Below are 24,550 nucleotides of genomic sequence, written 5' to 3' on the forward strand. Positions count from 1 at the left end.
CAAAAAGATCTGTTGCTTGGAGTCTGCTACAAATCAAAGCAGTCAGAAGAGGTAAAACAGGATTGAAGCTTCAAAAAAATAATAATTAAACAGCTTTGATGAAAGGTTTTTTTCAACTATCCAGGCATCTGCTAAAAGTCTCTTTCTGCCAAATATATCAGCTAAATTCTTGTGGTCCTGATAATTTTCCCTTTCAAAAGTAAGAGGGTGGCTCCGTTAGCTTGGATTTGGTCCTTGCTAAGGGATTCACAGAGTATTTTTAAATGGTTGGGATGTTGGATACACCGTTAACTACTAAAAACAGTCTACCTCAAACAGTGGATTTTAAAATGCTAAACAAACCATTGTAGTATAAAGGTTGGATTTTTACTTAAGCCACAGAACTCTAAAGTTTTGTTTTACAAATTAAAACAGCAAGAGTTTGCAGATTTATTTGGCCTAAACCAAATAATCTACATTAGAGTTTGGTGTAATATATTATTAGAATATGATAAACTCCACAGGGAGACATAATAGCAGCAGTGCAGATCTATACATCAAAGAGGCCAGAGGACTATATCCAAGCTGAGATACTGTCAATATTCTAATATAAATAATTTTCACGATCAGTATATCATATACTAGGAACACAGCCAATGTAACACCTGTATTTAAAATTTAAATGAGGATTCTATAATTTACTGTCTAATTTGGATGGTATTAAAGGTAATACTGTGCATATAGAAAATACATTTTAGTGAATAAGTTTCTATAGAAATAACTTCACTAGTGCTGAGTTCCTTGGGAATGTTGATGTATGAATAACTGCATTGTGCTGGATATTTCTGTAAGTGGACTTTCAGACAGCTTTTAACTTCACTGAAATCTTGGGAGTAAAGAGACAGTCTTTTATAGATTCATAACAATTAAAGAATAAGAAGCAAAAAAAGGAAAAAAAATTACAGTAGAAGAATGCAAGAAATAGATTACTTTAGGATATGTAATTATGACTGAAAATATTAAACCTTTCCGAATATAATAAAGGATTGAGAATGAGTACTCTGGAGCCAAGTCCAGAAAGGAAATAAACAAATGCAAATTAAAAAAAAATGGGATTGCAAAATAAAAGAGAACTAACTGCATTCACTTCACTTTCTGAAGTGAATTGAAAACAAACTGGTAATACAAGTCTCTTTGCAAACTGAAAACAAATGCTAAGGGGAAGGTCTTCCTATTTTGATCAGGCTGGCCAAAGGATAAATATTTGGATAGTGCTAAGTAGCTCAGTGAAAGTACTGTTCAAGAATCACTCATTGGTTAAAACAATTACTTCCACAAAAATAGATTAGAAGTGAAACTAAACAAATCTAAAATGCATTTGGAATACAAGCCTCAGAGGCAGCTTGTTGGTCACAATTGGGAAACACGCCACCAGACTAGAACAAAGTAAGATAGTTCTGACTTTCTTAGTTAAATACATAAAACACTCATTTTGGTCATCTTGTAGGAAAGTAAATTTTATTTCATATTTTAATCCATTAAAGATTTATTCAGAAAAAAAGAATATTAATTCCTTCATTTGTTTTCTTCCTATACTTTGCATATTGTCTCTTCCTTAATTTAAAAAAAACAACACCCTGTTTCTCTGAAAAATCTGAATAAAAAAAAGTATAGAAAAAAATAAAATGAATCGCAGATTATTGACTCTTGTTGCCAGCTGGAGCAGGGTGTGGGTGTGGGGAGAGATGGATAGAGAAGAGACGTGACTTCAGTGAAGGCATGAGCTCTCTCTAACAGATTCCTGGTTTTCCTGTCTGAAGACAGATGTGCACAGCAGTTCACAAGCTTGTTCCCTTTGGGTATGAAGCAGTCTCTGGAGATTTCATTTTTGCTTCTCCTTGTGTCCATGGTTGCCGTAAGTTGAGCCTCTGTTAATTTCTGTTACTGCTATCATCCATCGAACACCAGCTGAAACTGAATTTTTTTAAAAAAGAGGATATCTAGTGTTAAACACAGAGAAGTAAGGAGAAAACTATTCGCAAATTCGCTCACATACACAAACTTTATATTGTATATATCTAGCATATACAGCATATACAAACTTTATATTGCCCTGCTAGTACTTTGCCATGCTATGCAAAGAAACAGAATTATTCAGCCTTTGAGATATCATGCTAGAAATAAATGCTTTTCTTCTATAGTTTTAAAAATATTCTAGGAGAAAAAAATAGGCACAAAGCACACGCTGATGATTGTCAGATCCTTTGTTCAACGAGACGGATTACTGTACTGCCCATTTTATTTCTTTAAAACTATATCACTCATTTAAAATCATTTATATATCCCTTACTGGAAAAGCTTTGTGTGTGTTAATTGATTAAAAAAATACAGAAATTTCTCTTAAGAATTGTGTTTGTTTTTTTTTAAAAAAAAATCTGATTTCAAACCAGATTGGTGGTATCAAGAAACCAGGAGCCAAGACAGAATTCAGAAAGCGCTACGTGTTTATTCCATGCAACCTATATACAAGAATCTGATCTACTAACGATCAAGGCAAATTGGTGCCAGATAAGAGTCAATGGACTTCAAGGAAGGCTGGCCTTGGATCTCTTTCAGGGGTGTAGGGACTCCAGACTGGTCATCTCCTTACAACTGACTAGCTTTGGGGCCTTAAAATTTAGAATGCTACATATGCAGTTCAAAAGTCTCCTGAAGATCAAATGGCTTCCTTCCAGACAATGTGGTGATTAGCCTGTAACCCTACAAAACCCTTGATATTTAAATGACTTCTAAAAGCATGACCCTCCCACAATCTAGTCAAACAATTTCGTATCATATAGCTGCAAGGATATTATGAGTTAACTTCTAAAACTCTTCTCCCTCAGTGATGGTAGCAGCAGTGTCTCTTATAGTCTCTTAGAGTGTCTCTTATAGTTTTGACAGCACTTAAATTCAACAGCAGCAATAAATAAATACAATAAAATATTCTTTGCAGAGAGCACAAATGCGGTTATCATTTCCTCCACCCTAAATATACATTCACTTGATACAGAATAGTATGGACTATGAACAGAAAATTCATTGTGGTATTAGAAAGACTGAGGTTGCCTAATAATTCATCTGAGCTTAATAGTTTTGTGACAGGCTATTAAATAATCGTGTAACCACACTTCCAAAGCAGAATAACCAACCACCAAATACACCACTGGGGGAAGACACTCAACTCCAGCTAGGGCAGGGGTAGGCAACCTCGGCTCTTTTATGACTCATGGACTTCAACTCCCAGAATTCCTGAGTCAGCATAGCTGACTCAGGAATTCTGGGAGTTGAAGTCCATGAGTCATAAAAGAGCCAAGGTTGCCTACCCGTGAGCTAGGGAAATCCAAGAATCTGACAAATATAAGATATATAATATTCCCATTATATCAAAATAGTTTTGGATGACCAAAGGGGTGTGTGTGTGTGTGTGTGTAAAATATCTATCTATCTATCTATCTATCTATCTATCTATCTATCTATCTATCTATCTATCTATCTATCTGGGGCTTCCTGGGCTGGACAGCATTCTGTGTGCAGAACTTGACTGCTGTTTCATTTATTAATGGATCTTGTATATGATGACAGCTTTCTGTGATTATTACTGACCTTTAAAGCCATGTGATAAATGGAAAAGGTACTCTGTGATAGCAGTAGTCCATGCAAAATTTTAGATTGACACAAAAATGTAACAACTGGTCTCAACTTTTACATGCAATTCATATTATTTCAAGTCAACCTGGCTTGGTGGAAAATATTGGAAAAAATACTGTTTTCTGTTTAACTGGAACCTCAGTAATAACCAAGACAAGTAGCGCTATAAGTTCAGTTTTCAGAACATCTCAAACCATCTCTGTTACTCTAATAGACTTGAGTGAGATACTCAGTCCTGGGTCAGCTCCAACAATTTCACTTACTGGCTTCTAGCCTTCTTCAAGGTTTGACTCCTAGCAGAGGCCTAGAAAGGAGGAGAGGAAGAGAGAGGAAGAAAGGAAACGCATGCACAGGAACACGTGCACCATTCAGTTGAAACTGCATGCTCATGCACTTTTATAAAAGGCATTGTGTTGAGGCTGTTGCAGAAATTATTGAAAAGAATCCATAATCTGTAGTGTAAGGTACAGTCTCACTTTTTAAAGGGTATGGGTGGTCCTAATTTACTGACTGCCTTGTTAAACAGCCATTTCAAGTTACAGTGGTTGGGGAAAAACTGCTTGTGACCACTCCTTCCATTTACAGCCACTATTACATCCTGCAGTTATGTGATGCCATTTGGATCCTTTGCAACCCTTATTTACAACGATCACAGCATCCTGCCATCACATAATTGTCATTTGTAAGCTTCACAACTGGCTTCCAATAAGCAGATTTAAGGGAGAACAGACAAGTGGAGTCACAAGTCATTAAGTGAGATGTGATATCTCATTTAATGACCACAGTGATTTGCTTAATGATGGCAGTAGGAATGAGATTAAGTCACAAGATTATTTTGCTTCAGAGACCAGGACACTCAGTAACAAGTTTCCAGTCCCAACTGCTGTTAGTAAGCAAGGCCTGTTATACTTCCTACTCAATTACATTACTAATCCAGAATCCATTTTAATTCTTGCTACAAAAAGATGAAGAGGGAAGGAAAAAGTTTGTAGAAACTATGTGTGAGAGACAGGAGTGTAAGGTAAAGAAATCTCAAAATGTCTTAAATATATTATAAATTTCTGTACAATTTGGTCATAATGCTTCTAATAATTGGTTGATTTCACTTTCAGCTGAAGTTGAAGTAGATCATGGGTGTCAAATTTGCAACCACACATGATATGTTGCAACGTATCGCAACGATGCATCCGGCCCATGGGCCGGCAGTTTGACACCCCTGAACTAGATGAATTCTGTATTAATAAAGGAAAACATCTGTAGCTCATGGCTGAAATGAGAGATCTTTGGGGGGGGGGGGTTGGCAGACAATTCACCACTGATGATATTACCTAGTGTGGGCAATGAACGTCTGCAAGAACACAACCAAGCTCAGAATATTTTTGAATAGCAGCTTAATAAGGCTAATATATTGGCAGTCACCTGGAAAATGAAAATAAACTGTTTATTGAAAATAAACATCAGAGGAAACAAATACATTTGATGTTGTGATAGCAGCCACTAGCACTGCATCATTCAGAGACTTCAATTATATATGGGGCTTCCCTATAGAGGATATTTTATGTTAATATGCAGAAGAACAATCCATTCCACATATCTACAGTGCCTATGATACCCTTCAACGTGTACAGAAGAAAATCTCATGCTGGTGAAAGAAAGTGCTGTTGATGTAGTAGCCCAATATTGAGTGAATGTCACTTAGTTTTAATCCTATTTAATTTATATACTACTGGTATATTTCTATGACCTATTTAATACATTTTACATGCTCACTGTTGAACATTGTGTGTCTACAATTTGAATGTGCTTCTGACATGAATAAAGAATCATTATCTTAACTCTTCTAATTGACCAAGTCCTCCCTCTGCTGGATGGTTTCTTGTAAGTTCTTTTGAAACACTCCACGTTTACTACAGTTGTGCAGCACTCCAGGTTGAAAGACAAGAAGATGCTTCACAGTGCATGAGACAGTAGCATAGCATCTATCCACAACCATGTCCTTAATCAAGATTGCACAGCTGCCCTATTTTAAATTATATTATGAAGCTGCTGCTTTGTCAGCGATAAGTGATTGGTTTAATTTAACACAAGCGAGATTACTAAATCTTGAAGGCCATGATTTGTTATTTGGATGGCATGCATACTTATTGTATGATAAGAAGGTGGATAATGTGTTTAAGGTACATATTTTAAGGTATGCTCTGTTGCGAGTTTGGAAAAAGTATAGACACAAGTTAAATTATAAGATACCTATATGGGCAATACCAAAACACGCAATAGAAAATATAAATGTTGGGTTTAAACATGATGTGACTACATATAAGGAAATTTTAAGTTTGGAAAGGAATGTATGGCAATTAAAGCCATATAATATTTTAAGAGAAGAAAAGATTGTACAAACTTGGTTTCAGTATGGGCAATTACAGGCCAGGTGGAAGGAAGACCAGAAAATTGGTTTTTCAATGATTGATGAAAATTTGGTAAAGCAAATTAGAGATCAAGGTCAAGCACATATTAAAAGGATATATCTTGCATTGATAGAAATTGATTCAGAGACAGAACTTGTTAAAGACTGTATGATAAAGTGGGCTCAGAATTTTCAAGAAGTCATTACAATGGATACTTGGGAAAAGATTTGGGTGAGAAATGTAAAATTTACGCAGGCTCAAAACTTAAGAGAGAACTTTTATAAAATGTTTTATAGGTGGCACTTAGATCCTAAAAAATTAGCAAGTATGTATCCGAACTGCCAGCCCAAATGTTGCAGGTGTGGCGGTGAAGATGCAACATATTTTCATATATGGTGGACCTGTAAAAAGGTTAAAGCTTTTTGGATTAAAATTTGGTGGAACATGCAAAAGATATTCAAGAAAAGGATAAAGTTTTGTCCACAACTGTTTTTACTGGGCATTATTACTGATACTACTGTTGTGGACACTAAGCTGATGTTGAACTTAATTACGGCAGCGAGACTTTTAGTAGTGCAATACTGGAAGAAGGAAGAACTGCCGACTATAGAAGAATGGTCTTTAAAACTCTCCAATCTGGCGGAAATGGCAAAGATTTCAGCGTACTTGAAAGATCAGTCGCAACAGAGATATATTGTGGAGTGGAGAAGATGGATTGATTATATCCAGAATAAATATGGGACTAAAAAGTTTCATTTAGCATTTGAATAAGTATTGATGTGATATTTAAATTGCTTGTAGTTATAAGAGTTAAAGTGCGATAGATTTAATATTTTATTGTTGTTTGCATAAGGTGGATTATGATTGTTTGTATTTTTATACCCTGTATTGAGCTCTGGGAAGTCGGGGAAGGGGGAGGGGGAGGGGAGGGAGGGGTTGGGGAGGTTTGGGGAGAGGGGAGGGGGTTGGGAGGGGTTTTGTCTTTTTAAAAAATGTATTGTAAAACTTTTCAATAAAAAAAAAAGATTGCACAGCTGCCCTGTATAGTTGTAGCAATGACCCAAGGCAAAAAGACATACTCGTTTAAGAAGTTGCAGGGTAAGTGCTATGTATGCACCCCTGCATATTCCAAAGTACCTTTCTGTAATGTTCATCAAGATACTCTTCCTGTATTTTTTCCAACTGATTATTGCATACTATTATTTTGACAACCCAAGCTCATTTTTTGCCTTTGTTCTCTCTTTATGTCACATTTTTTTAGAATATAAACCTGCAGGCAAGGACTCCACACTCACCCCCATCCCCATTCCCCCTCCCCGTTAAATTCCTCATAACGCCTCTGTGGCTGAAGAGAAGAGTAACTTCTATTAATGTACAAAAAGCAACTTTATAAAAAAAAACCTCCTACTTTTTGAACCTAGCAAATCACCTAGAAGAGCTCAAATTGAAAATCTACTGACACAATAGCAAAGAAGGCCCTAAGAAACCAAAACATTTGTTGGCCACAGTACCAATGCAAGTGTGTTAGATTTATATCATGTCTTCCCTTCGGGAGCTGGACACGCATTCCACTCATTCCTTACATGGTGAGAGAGGTAGGATTGTACAAGAGCAAAAGACTGATTTGTTGAACTGCTGTGGCTGAGGAAGGTCTTGCATCTAGATCTCCTTGCCCTAATCTAAGTCAACATCTTAACCACTACACCACACCGGATCTCTCTAGTGGCCACTATTCTGCTAGATACTATTAAGTGGAGTGATATAAATTGGTAAAGGTAAGATAACATTTGTCTATGCAGGACTTTATTTAATATCAGTGTAACCTCAACCTTCAAATGTTCTTGATATAAAGTATGTGCTCAAACCAATACCTCCTTACTAAATGACAAATGCCCTTCATTCAAGGTGCTGGTGATTACCTATAAAGCCCTAAATGGTATGGGTCCGGATTACTTACAGGAGCACCTGCTGCCGGCGTCAACTTCCCTTCGTCTTGTGCGCTCCCACAGAGAGGGCCTCCTCAGGGTGCCGCCGGTCAGAGAGTGCCAGCTGGCGGCCCCCAGGGGGAGAGCAGTCTCTGTGGGCGCGCCAGCCCTTTGGAATCAATTACCGGTTGAGCTCCGGATGGCTCCTGACCTTCGCTCTTTCTGCCGTGATCTGAAAACTTACTTATTTGAACAAGCCAGCCTGGTCTAATGGGTTTGGGGTATTTTATTTAGTAATTTTTAATTATTTATTGTAATGGGCTAGTTCTATTTAATCTTATTTTTAACTTTGTATATTGTATTTTTATTGTATTTTTATTGCCCTGTACACCGCCCTGAGTCCTTCGGGAGAAGGGCGGTATAGCAATTAAATTAATAATAATAATAATAATAATTAGGGCAGCACATCGCACATTCCGCTGTTACAAGAAAGTAATACCTGAAGACCATAATGAGGTCAAGTCCAACTTTATTCAACTCTTGGCTACCCAAAGCAAGGTCATTTTTCAAAATTGAATTTCTGGAATTCAAATAGCTTATGCAAATCACTCCTCCAGAAAAACCAGATGAGACATAAGTCTCAGATTATATTTTAACCAACTACCATGCTATAATTCAACATCTGGATTTAAATGCCACTTTGGGATCCATGTGCATTAAAGATGGTTTCCTTATATCGAACAAAGAAAAATGTTCTAATGTTTATACATTGCTGCTTCAAGAGAGTGTAACAGTATTTTGCACCTCACTTTAAAACATCGTTACAAAAGCGTCTTTCACACTATGCTAATAATTTTAACTAAGTGGTCATAATTTTGGAAAATAATTTGGGTTGCAGAGCTGAAATAATGCTACATATATGTGAAAAAAGAGCCTTCGTGGAGCAGTGAGCTAATGCCTCCTTAAGTAACACCAGCTGCCTGCAATTAGTGCAGGTTCGCATCCCACCAGGCTCAAGGTTGACTCAGCTTTCCATCCTTCCGAGGTAGGTAAAATGAGGACCCAGATTGTTGGGGGCAATTAAGCTGACTTTGTAATAATGCCGCTTGGGGTGTGTGTGAAAGCCCTAATAAGCAGGCATATACATAGAATGAAGGCTACTGCTAAGCTTGTAAGCCGCCCTGAGTCTTCGGAGAAGGGCGGGATATAAATGGAATTTTTTAAAAAAAGTTCATTTCTTAAAATTACTTCTATTCTATCTTCAAATTAATTCCAGTCTTAAAGATTCACCTGACATTCTATTGGATAGTAACTGACAGTGGTAACATTCAATAGGTTTATTAATAATCTGCGGAATGTATTCAGTAATTATTAATTCTATAATAGCTTATATTAAAATATTGCCACCCACCATGGATAAATTTGTCTTATGCTCATTTAGTTTAGCAAACAATGTCACCGTTTTCAGGAGAAGACGACTGGTGATAACGTTTACTATTATCCTTTTCTAATTGTTTCCATCATGTTATGATGAACTGTTAGTATTTTAACCATTCCAGATCATAACAAAATTATGGAACATTAGGAACATTAAAAATGTAGTCTCAAAAGCAATTAACCTGGAGTAGTATTTATTATGAGAAAAATATTTTTCAAAGAGGTGCTTTGAATTAAATAAGGAAAGTCAGCAAAAATTTGTAATAAATGGGTTTGACAATGCTAGATTATGGTAACCAGATTTACTAACATGATACACATTTCTGTATGGTATGAACCATACCCGGAACCAGCAAAATCTGGGGGGCTGGACAGGGGACAGATTGTATCTGCCCTCAGTGTGGAAGAGACTGCCATTCTCGAATTGGCCTTTTTAGCCACACCAGATGCTGCTTTAGGACCTCTTTCCAGAGCATGATAACATAGTTTATCGAGACTAAAGGATGCCAATGAATGATGAATGGTATGAATAAGTAACTAGATATTTCCAGCTCTCCAAACAGTAATAATTTCTACTGAAATTAAAGTATTTGTTAGCTGGCTGTGACATTTCTGTGTTTATTTTGCAGCAGACTCGGCTGGTTCACATAAAATAGCTCTATATATTTATTGTGATATTTGTGCTATGGGCAAAGATTCAGTGATTAAAATCTGCACTTGCTTGAAAGTTTAAAAAAGTCAACCTTTTTATGACAGTTTCAAATAAAACTGCATGCAAGAAGCATGCAGCCATACATGCAACCAGAGTCCTAATTGTTGTGATGCTTGACTGTAACCCACAATTTTCTTTTCAAATGTTGAGTTCTCTGTTTTAAGAAATCAATCTTAAAATTTAGCCTGATTACAAAATGAATAATATTCTTAATATCCGTTCCAACAAAAAAATCAGTGGGTACAGCCTCTCCCATTACATTAGCCATACAGTAATTGTGGTCATGCAGTTTTAATTTCTCATTATTTTCTGTTTATTTTTAAAGATCAGCTCATTCTCTTGTCTGTTAACTGTTTACGTTGGAAACATTTCATAACATTTTATGTTACTCTTACCATTAAATATTCAAAACCAACATCATGATTTCCTTCTTTAAAAAAGAGCAAAAGCTCTTTCTCATCGGTAGTTCGGGAAGCAATCAAAGTTTCGCTGCTGATGCAAAGTTGCATCAAAAATGTAAGAATTTCTGCTCCATCTCTTAATGGAAGGGGGCGAAGAGGATGTAAACCTTTGGAGAGATATAATAATAATCACCACACCTCTGTGTCATGGAACAAATAGGGTAAAAAACTATCTTTCTCTTATTTCCATATACAAGAGCTGATTCATTTTATTTAGTCAGAATGAAGCTGACTAATAGTGCACCTGTTTTGATGAAAGTATCGTCAAATTTCCTTGCCTTGAACATGTGGCTCAACACCCTAGTTATGTAGTATGATGAGCAGACAATCCTTAGAGCTGTGGCATATGCTTGTAGCAACTGAGTTGACTAATCCCATTTAACATACCCACAATACAATATTTTTTTGGGGTGTGGGGCAAATAATTGTATGTAACTAAGCCCTCTCTGCCTGCAAGTATTCCTCTGTACTAGCTCACATCAATGTCTGCCCTTTCTTATTCCAAACACCTTAAGTGGTGAACACCGGTTCAATTTTCAGGAACTGCCTGTAGGGAGAAAACATATATTTTATTCTACACTCTACGTATGAACATAGTGATATGTATTTTGCAGAAATGAAAGATCTGATACTGGTTCCACTTATCTTTAAAAAGCAAGTGCATGTTAGGCTGTCTAAGAAAGACAGAAACTTTATTAAAAATTGCAATTAAAAACATAAAAACTAATACAACTAAAAAAAATAGCACAGAAAAGAAAAAAATAGTAAAGAAAAAGAAAATATATAAAATATATAAATGATCTCCCCTGCATCATAAGTATAAACAATTTTAATAATTTATCATCTTATTAACTTCTCTTAAATATAACAATCTTCTTCCCATATTCCATCTCTTATCTATAAACAATTTCTTAAAGCCGCCTTGTTCAGTCGTGATCAGCAAAAGTCCATTTAGGGTCACCAGAGATAACAAATTATTTTAACCTTGATCAAATAAACCAATGACAAAAATAATACACAGCTAACACTGTTTCTGCATCCTAAATACAAAGGCATAAACTGGTCAATGTATAAAGCCGCTGCAGAATGATGCAGTCATTTCCGTCTTTTAGTCAGGTGTAAAACTGTGTGCAGAAATCACAGTAGAGTTTGAAGGGGCCAAATTATATAAGCTATAGAGAGAGAACAACCCTGATTTATTTTTTCCCTCTGACAACCGCAAATTATTGTAATGCCCCCTTCTGTCTCTTAATCTAGAAGAAGAAAATTTGGGCTATAGAAAATACTGTCAAGTTAGTGCCAAATCCCATTATATTACCTAGAAATGGATATTTGCAATGGCTGACTTCATGAGAGATAAACCAAAGATATTCATTATTAATATCTTGCCATGCCACACAAATAAAACAAACCTAGAGGAAAAAAATGGGAAGAACTGTAAACCAATGACAACAGCAAAACCATAGCGTGATTCTGAAGGCCCTTCTTCACTTTTCTTCCATCCACTCCAATTACTCATTCAGTTCTATAACTGACACAGAAATCAACCATGTCTAATATTTGGCATATAGCATTCAAGCTGCATTTTAAATGCCTTAATCAATAAGTATTTATTTATTTTTATTTATTTATTATATTTTTATACCGCCCTTCTCCCGAAGGACTCAGGGCGGTGTACAGGGCAATAAATATAAAAACGAAATACAAAAGTTAAAAAATAATTAAATATTATGCCCAGATTTAAAACAGTAATTAAAAGACATTAAAACCCCAACCCTAACCCATCAAACCAGGTCAGATTGCTCAAATAAATAAGTTTTTAGATCGCGCTGGAAGGAGTGAAGGTCGGGGGCCATCCGGAGCTCAACCGGCAAGCGGTTCCACAGGTCTGGCGCGCCCACAGAGAACGCCCTCCCCCTAGGGGCCACCAATCGACATTCTTTGATCGGAGGCACCCTGAGGAGGCCCTCTCTGTGGGAGCGCACTGGACAGAGGGAAGTTGACGCCGGCCGCAGGTGTTGCTGTAGGTAATCTGGACCCATGCCATGTAGGGCTTTGTAAGTCATTACCAACACCTTGAATCTCACCCGGAGGGCAACCGGCAGCCAATGCAGCTTGCGGAGCAAAGGTGTAACATGGGAGTATCAGGAGACTCCCAGCACAACTCGCACGGCTGCATTCTGCACCAGTTGGAGCCTCCGAGTGGTCTTCAAGGGCAGCCCCATGTAGAGAGCATTACAGTAGTCCAGACGAGAGGTCACGAGCGCATGAGTGACTGTACGCAAGGCATCCCGGTCCAGATAAGGTCGCAACTGGCGCACCAGACGAACCTGGGCAAAGGCCCCCCTAGTCACAGCTCCAATATGCTCTTCTAAAGAGAGCTGTGAGTCTAGAAGGACCCCCAAGTTGCGCGCCCTATCTACGGGGGGTAATAGCTCACCCCCCCATGGCAAGAGATGGAATAATCGGAATTTCCTGGGATGCCGGCACGAACAGCCACTCAGTCTTGTCAGGGTTGAGCCGAAGCCTGTTCCTCCCCATCCAGACCCGGACCGCCTCCAGGCAACGGGACATCACGTCGAGGGCATCACTGGGGTGGTTTGGGGTCAAAATAAAAAGCTGGGTATCATCAGCATACTGATGATACCCAACTCCAAAACCACGAATGATCTCACCCAGCGGCTTCATGTAGATGTTGAACAGGAGAGGCGAGAGGACCGATCCCTGAGGGACTCCACAAATGAGAGGCCTCAAGGTTGACCTCTGCCCCCCTGCCAACACCGACTGCGAACGTCCCAGAAGGTAGGAGGAGAACCACTGAAAAACTGTGCCTCCCACTCCCAACCCCCTGAGACGTCGCAGCAAGATACCATGGCCGATGGTATCAAAAGCCGCTGAGAGGTCTAAAAGGACTAGGACAGAGGAGCAACCCCTGTCCCGAGCCCGCCAGAGATCATTCACCAGCGCGACCAATGCCGTCTCCATGCTGTACCCGGGCCTGAAGCCCGATTGGTACGGGTCTAGATAATCAGCTTCATCCAAGAACAAAGGGAGCTACTGCGCCACCACGCTCTCAACAACCTTCGCCAGAAAGCGAAGGTTGGAGACCGGATGAAAGTTGTTTAATATTGCTGGGTCCAAGGCAGGCTTCTTGAGGAGGGGTCTCACCACCGCCTCCTTCAAGGCGGCGGGGAAACTTCCCTCACTCAAAGAGGCAGTGATCACTGCCTGGAGCCAGCCTCGTGTCCCATCCCGGGCCGCATAAATCAGCCAGGAGGGATACGGGTCCAACAAACACGTGGTGGAGCTCAGCTTCCCCATGATCCTGTCCACTTCTTCAGGAGTCACAGGATCGAACTCCTCCCAGATAACATCGACAAGACTGCCCGCATCCTCATCGTCAGACTCTGCCCAGTCGGAGTCCAAACCGGTCCGGATCCGAGCGATTTTGTCCGACAGAAATCGACTAAACTCCTCGGCACGACCCTGCAAGGGCTCCTCCCTCACCTCCTGATTAAGGAGGGAGCGAGTTACTCTAAACAGGGCGGCCGGGCGATTATCTGCGGACGCGATGAGGGTGGCAAAGTGGTTAGACCTTGCCACCCTCATCGCCACGAGATAAGTTCTCGTAAACGACCTTAGTCATAACCGGTCGGATTCGGATCGGCTGGATCTCCAACAGCTCTCTAGGCGCCGTCTCCGACGCTTCATCTCCCGGAGCTCCATGGAGCCCATTGGGATCTGCACCGGGTCAAGGGCCGCATGGGTACAACTTGGTCGAGTGCCTCTGTGGCCGCCCTTTCCCAGGCTTTCACTAGGGCATCGACCGAGCTGTGGGCAAAGGAGGCAGGTGGGGGCCCAAGCGCCGCCTGGAACCGCTCAGGGTCCATCAGGCGCCTAGGGCGGAACCATCTCATTGGCTCAGCAACCCCACGACGGGGAGTGGCAAAACGGAAGACCAGCCACAGGAGATGATGATCGGTCCATGACAGGGGTATAATAATTGGGGAACCCCCCCCCAAGATCATCTAACCATCGTCCGGATAGAAAAACCAAATCGAGCGTGTGACCCCCCCATGAGTTGGGCCCTGAATAACCTGCATCAGGTCCATGGCCGTCATGGAAGCCATGAACTCCCGAGCTAACTCAGATGATCCCCCCAGGGATGGTAGGTTGAAGTCACCCAAAACTGTAAGTTTGGGGAACTCAACCACCAACCCTGAGAGGATATCGAGAAGCTCAGGCAGGGCTGCTGCTACGCGACTAGGCGAAAAGTACACCAGCAGCAAGCCCAACTGAGCTCTAGGGCCACATCTCAGGAGGAGGGACTCACACCCGACTATCTGGACTATGGTGGCCTCCCGCGGACATAAGGTCTCCCTCGCAACTACTGCCACTCCACCGCCCCTGCCCTGAGCCCGAGGCTGGTGCAGCATCCAGAAGCCTGATGGGCAAAGATCAACCAGGGGGACCCTGCCCTCTGGGCCCAACCAGGTCTCCGTAATGCAAGCCAGGTCCGCATGCTCCTCCTCAATCAACTCACGAATGAGAGGAGCCTTATTCATTACAGACCTGGCATTGAAATACACGAGCCTGAGCTCAGGTGGCTGCTCATCCTTGCTCCCGGTACCACGGGCCAAAATCAGAGGGTCGGAGCGCATCACTGCTTGGAGGCAGCGGGGATGCACTCCCGGATATTGATACGGCCCTCTGTTCATACACCTGCGGCCATTCCCTACCGCCGTGGGAATAGGCAATCCCACACCCCGCTCCGGGGCCCCATAGGCCCCCAACCCAACCCCCACCACGGCGCGATCAATCCCCGACCTGGTCTGAGAAACGGTTGGTGGAACCCCCCGTTTCCAACCGAACCTGTAAACCCACCCCCCTCCCTAACCCCACAAAATATTTTGCTAAAAAACACGCCAGGGGCCTCTTGTTAAATTTGCGATAGAGGCTCCTGTCCCTGCCCAACCATCTCTCGGGGTCCCAATAATTGGGCCCGTCATCAAGAGGAACGCTGGAAAGGAAGGCGGGTCGCGCCCAGGAAGGGGGGGCACCCCTGAGCGCAAATAAGTCTGTGCTGGAGTAGGATAGATAAACCATTTGTCCGGGTACGTCCAGTCAGGCAGTCCCATAGTCCATCAGTCTAGAGATGAAAACTGGAAGGTCAAAAGTGTCCAGTCCACCAGCTCCCTGCCACTGAACACTATTTGGAAGAACTGCTGGGGACCTGACAGAAGCACACAACCCTACTACTAATTAAAGCAGCCAACTCTTTATCTCAGACTTTGACATGAGCCTGAATAGACATGTTTGCTTTAATTAGTAGCTCTGATGATCAATGAGGAATTGTATACACAATAAAAGAAACAATATATTTTGCTGCCATTTCAGGCTGTCCATCATTTATTCCTAACTCAGTACTTTGTAGAATTTCCTAAAGTGCACATTTGATCATTAAGCTGAGTGAGAGGTAGGTCTTTTCTACAGATGGTTGCCTTCCATAATGGTAGTCCTCCTACTTTAGGCAGAGGCTTTGAGAAACCTATAGCCTATAGAGAGAGCAATGTTTCTCAGTGTTAATAACTTTAGGATGTGTGGATCCCAGTTCCCAAAATTCTCGCAATAGCAGGGTTGAGAAACACTGCTCTAGAGGGAAGGACAATAAAGAGAAGACAAAGTGGAGGATTTCAGGACCATCTTCCAGAAGATTTGGAAATGAGAACTTGCCCAAATTTGCCCTCATACACTTGTTGCTTTTTTACTGATACAGCCCTACCATTTCTTATTCAACATTGCTCGGAAATATAGGTGTTACTTGATGGAAAACTAGCATCATCAGAACCAGTTGCCCATCTATGATAATACATGCTCCATCCAGAATTTCATGGGAACAATAAAACAATGTATACTCTTGCTAGACAATGGCTGATGCACTTTCAGTTTATAACAATTTGGCTATAAAATAGAGCAAGATCAGTTCTTAGGCATAATTAATTGATCAAATTTGTATAGTCACCCATCTCATCAGAAGCAATTCTCGACAGTGCACAACTATGTATTAAATTTTAGTATATGTGCTGCTGAAGCAAGCACAACTATGTATTAAAAACACGATAAAAAAACCCACCAATGTGAAAAAACTATATTAAGAATTAAATAGTATAAAAAAAAACAAATATACAATCCCCTAGGCAGAGAGAGAGAATAAAAAATGGCCAGCTTAACAACGGAGCCATGCAAGCATATCTCAGGCTCCCTGGGAGCCCTAGGCCTCATAATATAACCAAATCTTGAGGGCCTTCAGGAATGTCAAAAAGGATGAAGCTAATTAATCTTGAGGGAAGAATGTTCCATAAGGTAGGGGCCATGGCAGAGTAGGCATGTCTCCTGGGACTTACATGTTTCATTACAGAAGGGATCCACAGCATGCATCTTCTGCCAGACGATGGGACAGGTAGAGGTAATTTTGGAGACAAGGCCCCTCAAGCAACCCAGCCCCATACCATGAGTGGTTTTCAGGCTCAAAACCAGCACCTTGAACTGGACCCAGAAATAACCTGGCAAGCAATGCAGCTCATGGAACAAAGACATAGCATGTGATCTTCTAGAGGCAAATATAACTGCCTGGGCCATTGCATTTTGTCCCAGCTGAAGCTTCCAGACACTCTTCATGGTCAGCCCCACGTAGAACATGTTACAATAAGAGGTGATTAAGGCATGAGTGACTCAGCAGAGAAATGATCAAACACTTAAAAGTGGCAGTGGAAAATCGGTACCGCCAGACTTGCAAGATTGATGTCAGCCCTCCCTGGTAAATCAGACAGGAAACACAATTAGATGAGCTAATTCTATTTTATTGAAAGGCTACACTAACAGCACCTTGCAAGTCTAAAGGTGCCACCTAAGCAACTGATCAAGTAGAGTGGGTCCTTCCTAAGTTTCCTTCTCTGTCCATTAATCCACTGGGGCTCCTCCCTCTCTTGTTTGGTTGTTTCTTAGGCAGTATCTCTTCATCCCCCAGGGCCATCCCATAGATTCAAGGAACAGGAACATGAAACTGGAATAAGGCAATGGACCTAGAAACTCCCAAGGGCAGCCTGCTTCTTGTCTGCCACCATACATAATGGGCATAGGGAGAGATGGTCTTCCCCATCCCCAAAGGCAAGATCACCCTAGCTCCAGAGGCAGTGGACCTCCCATTGTCCTCTATTCCATTCATCCCAAGGAGTAAAAGCCAGGCACCCTGAGGCACTCTCAGCACCATCAGGATTTTTTTTTTAAGAAAGAAAGAATAAATGACACAAACAGAAAAAAAGATAGATGGATCTGAGAAAAAAAATAAACCACACATCTGAAAATTTGCTAGCTTTAAACAATTCTTTTCTGCCTTTTTTCTTCAGTATTTCCTAGGCCAGGTCCAACATACTTATATAAACTTTTTTTTAAAAAAACCAAGTAATTTGTAGGCCCGGTGAAATTTTAGCTCACCAAATTCTCCTGTCTTTAGAGTTAAATTGAGGTTACTAAAGCCAACCTTTCTCCTCCCAACTCAAATTCATCTGTGCACATTAGATGCTGAGGGTAAGAGTTTGAGGTGGGATTGTAAAAGAGGACCTTTCTCACAGATGCAGTCTTGGGGCTGGAAACAACTCACCCGCAATCAAGACAAAAGCTAAAGTGGCGAGTGTCAGGTATGAGCCACTGCTAATCATGTTGATGAGCAGCTTGAACAAAGGGTAGAGTAGCAACAAGGCCCAGAAAAGCCAATTCAAGAGAGGCCATGACCGCCGAGGAAGCACTGTGGGGGTCCCTGGATAGCTTCCTGTCCTGTAGTATTCTTCTTGGAAGGTGTCCTAGTTGGAACAATAAGAGGAAGAGCTGGTTATCTCCTAAATCCATTGCCGCAAGCAGGACGTGGGATGTTTCTGTTCCTCTAGGAAGGTATCACAGAAGAAATAAACCTGATGCTTTTGAACGCATCATCCCTCCACCCACCAAATTGCCATTTCTTCCTTTGCAAAATGTGCAGATTCAATCAGCTCTTCTCTTGTAAGAAAATTAAGCAACCACTTTCTGATTTCAGGAATGGGAAATCTGTAACAGCTGAATAGCGAGACCAGGGGTGGGCAATTAATTGTCCCAAGGGGTTACGTGGGACTGTTATGGAGGGCCGTCTCAGGTCTCAACCATCCCAAGAATTGTTAAATAACAAACCCACCTTTTCTTGATAGAGTTTGTAAAGCCAATCAGAACATTCCTGGTCGCCTTCGGGAACCTCCTCTAATGGAATCCGTCTAGAAATATTGAAGAAGAGAGCACAGGGTGAAGAGAACAACTAAAAACAAACCATACAATCACCCTGCTTACTTTTATTTATGGTGGAACATAAACAACAAGATTTTTCTCCAAAGCACCTGAAGGCAAGACAAGAAACGACGGATGGAAATTAACCAAAGAGAGAAGCAACCTAGAACTAAGGAGAAACTTCCTGACAGTTAGAACAATTAACCAGTGGAACAACCTGCCTCCAGAAGCGGTGAATACTCCCACACAGGAAGTTTATAAGAAGAGACTGGACAGCCATTTGTTTGAAATGGTATAGGGCAGGGGTGTCAAACTCGCAATTTCACGTGACGTGTCACGACGTACCTCGACTTTTTTTTCATTGCCGGCAATGGTGTAGGCGTGGTTTTGGCATGATGCATCTGGCCCATGGGCCAGCAGTTTGAGACCCCTGGTATAGGGTTTCCTGCCTGAGCAGGGGGTTGGACTAGATGACCTCCAAGGTCCCTTCCAACTTAATAATAATAATAATAATAATAATAATAATAATAATAATAATAATAATAATAATAATAATAATAATAATAATAATAATAATAATAATGTTGTTATTGTTATTTGGGTGGAAAAAATAGAAGTTATTAGTTTCAATATAAAACTTTTTTTTTGGCCTTCCATTCAATCATGTCCAATTCTTGGAGAATGCCTGGTTTTCTTGGCAAGGATTTTCAGAAGTGGCTTGCCATTTCCTTCTTCCTAGGCCTGAGAGGACTAGAACTCAGCCTCCCGGTTTCTAGCTTGATGCCTTTATCACTACAGCAAACTGGCTCTCCTAATATAAAGATATAATAATAAGCTCTATTCATGTAAAAACAGGTAGAGCTCAATTCAAAATGCCTCAGACTAGAGGCATTTTCATCACAGCTCCTTTTGGGTTACTATTACACTATACCTTTTAAACATATTAAGAAAGGGAAAAGGTACTTGCCTTACATGTAAATCTGCATGGTATTTCTTCCCATGTAAAATTCCCAGCAGAGTTGGATTTTCATTATTTCTGAAGTTCAGTGTAGCATCATATACAGCTGAAACTGTACAATAGGACACATTAAAGCAGGGTGATGGCTGTCAGAGGTTTCAAAACACATCATGAACTTGTGAACATGATATAAATTCAGTTTATCAAAATGAGGAGCTTTGGCAGTTACGAGGAAAAATAACAACAACAACAACAAAAATACAAACAAGGCTAAAAAGGCTGTGAAAGCATGGCCATATTTTGTTGTTTCAAGAAGATACAGCAGAAGTTCAATGTCTAATCCGGCCATAAAAAGGCAACTTTATTTTTTGGAATAGACTGGTTCAGATGTCAACCCAACCATCCCTGGTGCACATTATGGGAGTCTACTTCAGCTGAAGAAGGTTTTCAAATTGAGCTTTTGAATTCTAGTGGGTCCCAAACTTGCTAACCACAGCTTACTGAATGAACAAAGCAGAAAATTGTAATTGTTAAGAGGCACTGACACAGCTTGTTTTCTCCTGCTGCAAAGGAGAGAATTAAGAACTTGGGAGCTGTACGTGGCTAAATCTCACACCTCAATTAATCAAGATACCTCTACCTAAACATGATTAGTGAAACTTGAAGAAAGACTTAAAGGAAGAGAACAGAGTTTAGATATCATCATCCACCAACAGGGCTATTTTTCAGAACATGGCAATCAAAGAGTTGATGTCAGCTTGCTTCATTTCCAGATGTCAGTTTAACTATAACATACATCTGATTACCAACATTTAAAATGGTGTCTTAGATGCGTTGGGTATGTCATTCCTTACCTACATTTCTCAAACATTGAGCGGTGATCGCAAATCCTTTGGTTCGCGGGAGGAGGTGATATTTGAGCTTTGGCAAGCCTTTAGCTTCAGCCACTTGCATGCTGATTTCATGTTTTTGCTCGGTAAACCTCGTGCCTTCACAGTGAATCAAAAACTGAAGAGAAGAAGAAGAAAGGAAACTGAAGAGATATATTGTGGGCGTGGGGGGGGGCGAGAAGAAGAAGTACATTTCTTTATGGAATACTGCACGCCAATGGATGGGGCACAGAGGAAAACAAAAGATCACTTCTATACATTAATCTATACATTAATCGCAACACTGTGATAAATCTCCAATATACATCTTTTTCTTCAGACCTAAATATAATGACCCAGAATTCAGGAAGAGCAATCTGCAAGGTCCTTCACGTTTTACTACAGATTATAGCTGATAAGGCCTTTTTGCAAGAACAGTTAACAGGCAGTTTTAGCATCATAATGTTCTTTTTTGAGTACCAGTAGCTGCTTTCTCTCTTGTCCAAAGAACACAGCCATTTCCTGTTTGAACTATTTTAAAAACACAAAGACTATATTGCTATGAGCACTATTTTGAGCACAAGTAGTTGGAACGGTAAAGTTATGCATTAAGGAGCATTTCGCCATAAGCATTTATCAATTCTTATTTAGACTCTCCTATGTGATTCAGCAGCAATCACGCAACGCAGCACTGTATCAGAAATAGCAGACATGTTCCCTGAAAGATGGTTTAAAGCAGGGGTGTCAAACTCAATTTCATTGAGGGCCGCATCAGCATTGCGGTTACCCTCAGGGGCCGGGTGGGTATGGCCAGGATGGGCGTGGCCTACTGGGTGGGCGTAGCTAGAGTGGGTGTGGCCTACTGGGTGGGCCTGGCCAGCTCTACATCGTTCGCATCAAGGGTGCCTATGGGGGCCTGGGCAGGAGTGGGACAGATCTGAGGGTCGCTGGCAGAAGGAGGGTCTCTGGGCCAGGGCCAAGGCAGTGGGGGCCGTTCCCTCACTGTTTCCAGGATGGCTTCGTGGGTCACATGAAACCACTTTGCGGGCCGGATCTGGCCCCCGGGCCTTGTGTTTGACATGTCTGGTTTAAAGCAATATTGGCTGCATTCTGAAGGTCAAGCTACATATTACATTTGGAGGGGAAGCAAGAGTCACCTTATCAGTGAGATGGGCAGCATATAAATGTATCAATACATAAATAAAAATGGGGTCTCGTTTGAATCATGGTGGCTCTATAAACATTCAACCTTCATTGGATCCCAATACAGCAAGGGCTGAGTTAGATGCATAAAATGTGTAGAGCAAAAATGGGCAATTAATTTTCTCAAGGGATCGCATTATAAACTGGGACTCTTGTGGAGGGCTAAACCAAAAGGGCTGTAAAGGGGTGTAGATATGCAAGGGACGTAGCTATATAGCATTTGTCTTCAAAATAAAAGCAATTCATGAGGGCTGGACAGGGACAGCCAAAGGGCTGGATGTGGCCTGGGGGGGGGGCATATAATACCCAGGTCTGGTATACAGCGTTTCTTTTTTAAAGCAGCAAATGGCATCAACTGGGGGAGGGGGAGGGAGGGAGGAAAGAGAATGGAAAATATTTTTTAAAAAGTAATTTACTTGATGAAGGAAAATGTGGCAACTATCATAGAAAATGGGAACTCTATTCTCTAAAGCACACAAGTTCCTAGCTAGACTCGAACAGATCCTCAATGGATCTTTTAATGTGTAAAAGCCAAATGCAGGTCTAATAGCAAATGCAGGTTTAATAACAGACTGCATCCAGTCCATACAGCACTCTAGATTAGACCAGCAATCAATCTTTTCAAAACTGGATCCATTTTAAGATGCAAATTCTGACAAATGGCTGCACTTATCAGTATAGCTATTAACTATAATGACTGCAAAACACTAGCAGCCTGTGTTTGGTGGATGGGTTCTTGCAGACTTGTGATACTGAGAAAAGGTTAGGACAGATAAGTCAAATAGTCCTATCAGTATTCTATACTGTCCAATACGCTGATTTTTATCTAATGATCAGAGGTAATCTGCAATCAGAATTGAGCTGGAAGAGACCTTGGAGGTCTTCTAGTCCAACCCCCTGCTCAAGCAGGAGATCCTATAGCAGACATGTCAAACACAAGGCCCGGGGGGCCGGATCCGGCCTGCAAAGTGGTTTCATGTGGCCCGTGAAGCCATCCTGGAAACAGTGAGGGAACGGCCCCCACTGCCTTGGCCCTGGCCCAGAGACCCTCCTCCTGCCAGAGACCCTCAGATCTGTCCCACTCCTGCCCAGGCCCCCATAGGCACCCTTGATGCGAACGATGTAGAGCTGGCCAGGCCCACCCAGTAGGCCATATGCACTATAGCCATGCCCACCCAGTAGGCCACGCCCACCCTGGCCATACCCACCCGGCCCCTTGAGGGCAACCACAATGCTGATGCGGCCCTCAATGAAATTGAGTTTGACACCCCTGTCCTATAGCCTTTCAGATAGGTGGCTGTCCAGTCTTTTTTTACGGCAAAAACCTCCAGTGATGAAGCACCTACAACATCTGGAGGCAGGTTGTTCCACTGGTTAATTGTTCTCACTGTCAGGAAATTTCTCCTTATTTCTAGGTTGCTTCTCTCCTTGATTAGTTTCCATCCATTGTTTCTCATCTTGCCTTCTGGTACTTTGGAGAATAGGTTGACCCCCTCTTCTTTGTGGCATTCCCTCCAATACTGGACTACTGCTATCATGTCACTCCTAGTCCTTTTAAAATATACATGCATGCATTTAGACTCACTTTTTAATTGTTCTTATATAGGTAGTCCTTGACTTATGACCATAATTGAGCCCAAACTTTATATTGCTAAATGAGAAATTTGTTAAGTGAGCTTCGGTCGACTTTATGATTTTTCTTGCCACATTTGTTAAGTGAATCTCTGCAGTTGTTAAATTAGTAATACTGTTTTGTTAAGCGAATCTGGATTTCCCATTGAAAAGGGGGAAAAGGTTTGTCAAAAGGTCAGAAAAGGTGATCCCATGACCCCAGAACACAGCAACCGCTATAAATATGAACTGGTCATCAGGTATCTGAGTGTAAATTATATGATCATGGTGATAAGTGTGAAAAATGGTCATAAGTCACTTTTTTCAGTGACATTGTAACTTTGGGTTTTTTTATTATATATTTTATTAATGTTCTATTTAGACAATCAAGTACTTAATAGACAATGTGTTGTCTGGGTCCACTAATAATTCAGTGGTATATATTAACTTCTTCAATCTAGATCCAATATTGCACCATCAAATGTTTCCTCTCTTCTTCCGGTAGTACCTGTTTTCCCACACTAGGCAAATACAATTCTTCTTGTTATTAGTAAATATACAATTGAATATCAACATCTTTGTTACATTTTTCTCATAATTAGTGCAGGTTCGCATCCCACCAGGCTCAAGGTTGACTCAGCCTTCCATCCTTCCGAGGTAGGTAAAATGAGGACCCAGATTGTTGGGGGCAATTAAGCTGACTTTGTAATAATGCCGCTTGGGGGGTGTATGAAAACCCTAATAAGCAGGCATATACAGAGAATGAAGGCTACTGCTAAGCTTGCAAGCCGCCCTGAGTCTTCGGAGAAGGGCGGGATATAAATTGAATTAAAATAAAAAAAATAAAAAAATAATATCAATAAAATCAGTTTTAGATTACTTTTCTAACCAAAACGTATCTTAATTGCATTTGCTCTTAATACCCATATGTTCAATCAGTAACCTGTTTTTGCTTTTCTTTAATTTTAATTTCCCATCAGTGTTCAAAAG

General features: G+C 41.0%; 1 protein-coding gene across 1 annotated transcript in view; it reads right to left on the reverse strand.

The window, feature by feature from the left end:
* Window positions 1–1,083: 1,083 nt before the first annotated feature.
* AGPAT4 (1-acylglycerol-3-phosphate O-acyltransferase 4) overlaps window positions 1,084–24,550 on the reverse strand; it is a 45,366-nt gene continuing 21,899 nt past the window's right edge. The window contains exons 4-8 of the mRNA XM_081314834.1: window positions 20,732–20,885; window positions 19,887–19,989; window positions 18,834–18,909; window positions 18,270–18,468; window positions 1,084–1,953 (exon numbers count right to left, since the gene is read on the reverse strand). Coding sequence (XP_081170960.1) covers window positions 1,862–1,953; window positions 18,270–18,468; window positions 18,834–18,909; window positions 19,887–19,989; window positions 20,732–20,885 — 624 coding nt within the window. The 3' untranslated portion in view covers window positions 1,084–1,861. The remainder of the gene's footprint in view (window positions 1,954–18,269; window positions 18,469–18,833; window positions 18,910–19,886; window positions 19,990–20,731; window positions 20,886–24,550) is intronic.

This window comes from Vipera berus (genome assembly GCF_964194415.1).
Source record: "Vipera berus genome assembly, chromosome: 1".
Lineage (NCBI taxonomy): Eukaryota > Metazoa > Chordata > Lepidosauria > Squamata > Viperidae > Vipera > Vipera berus.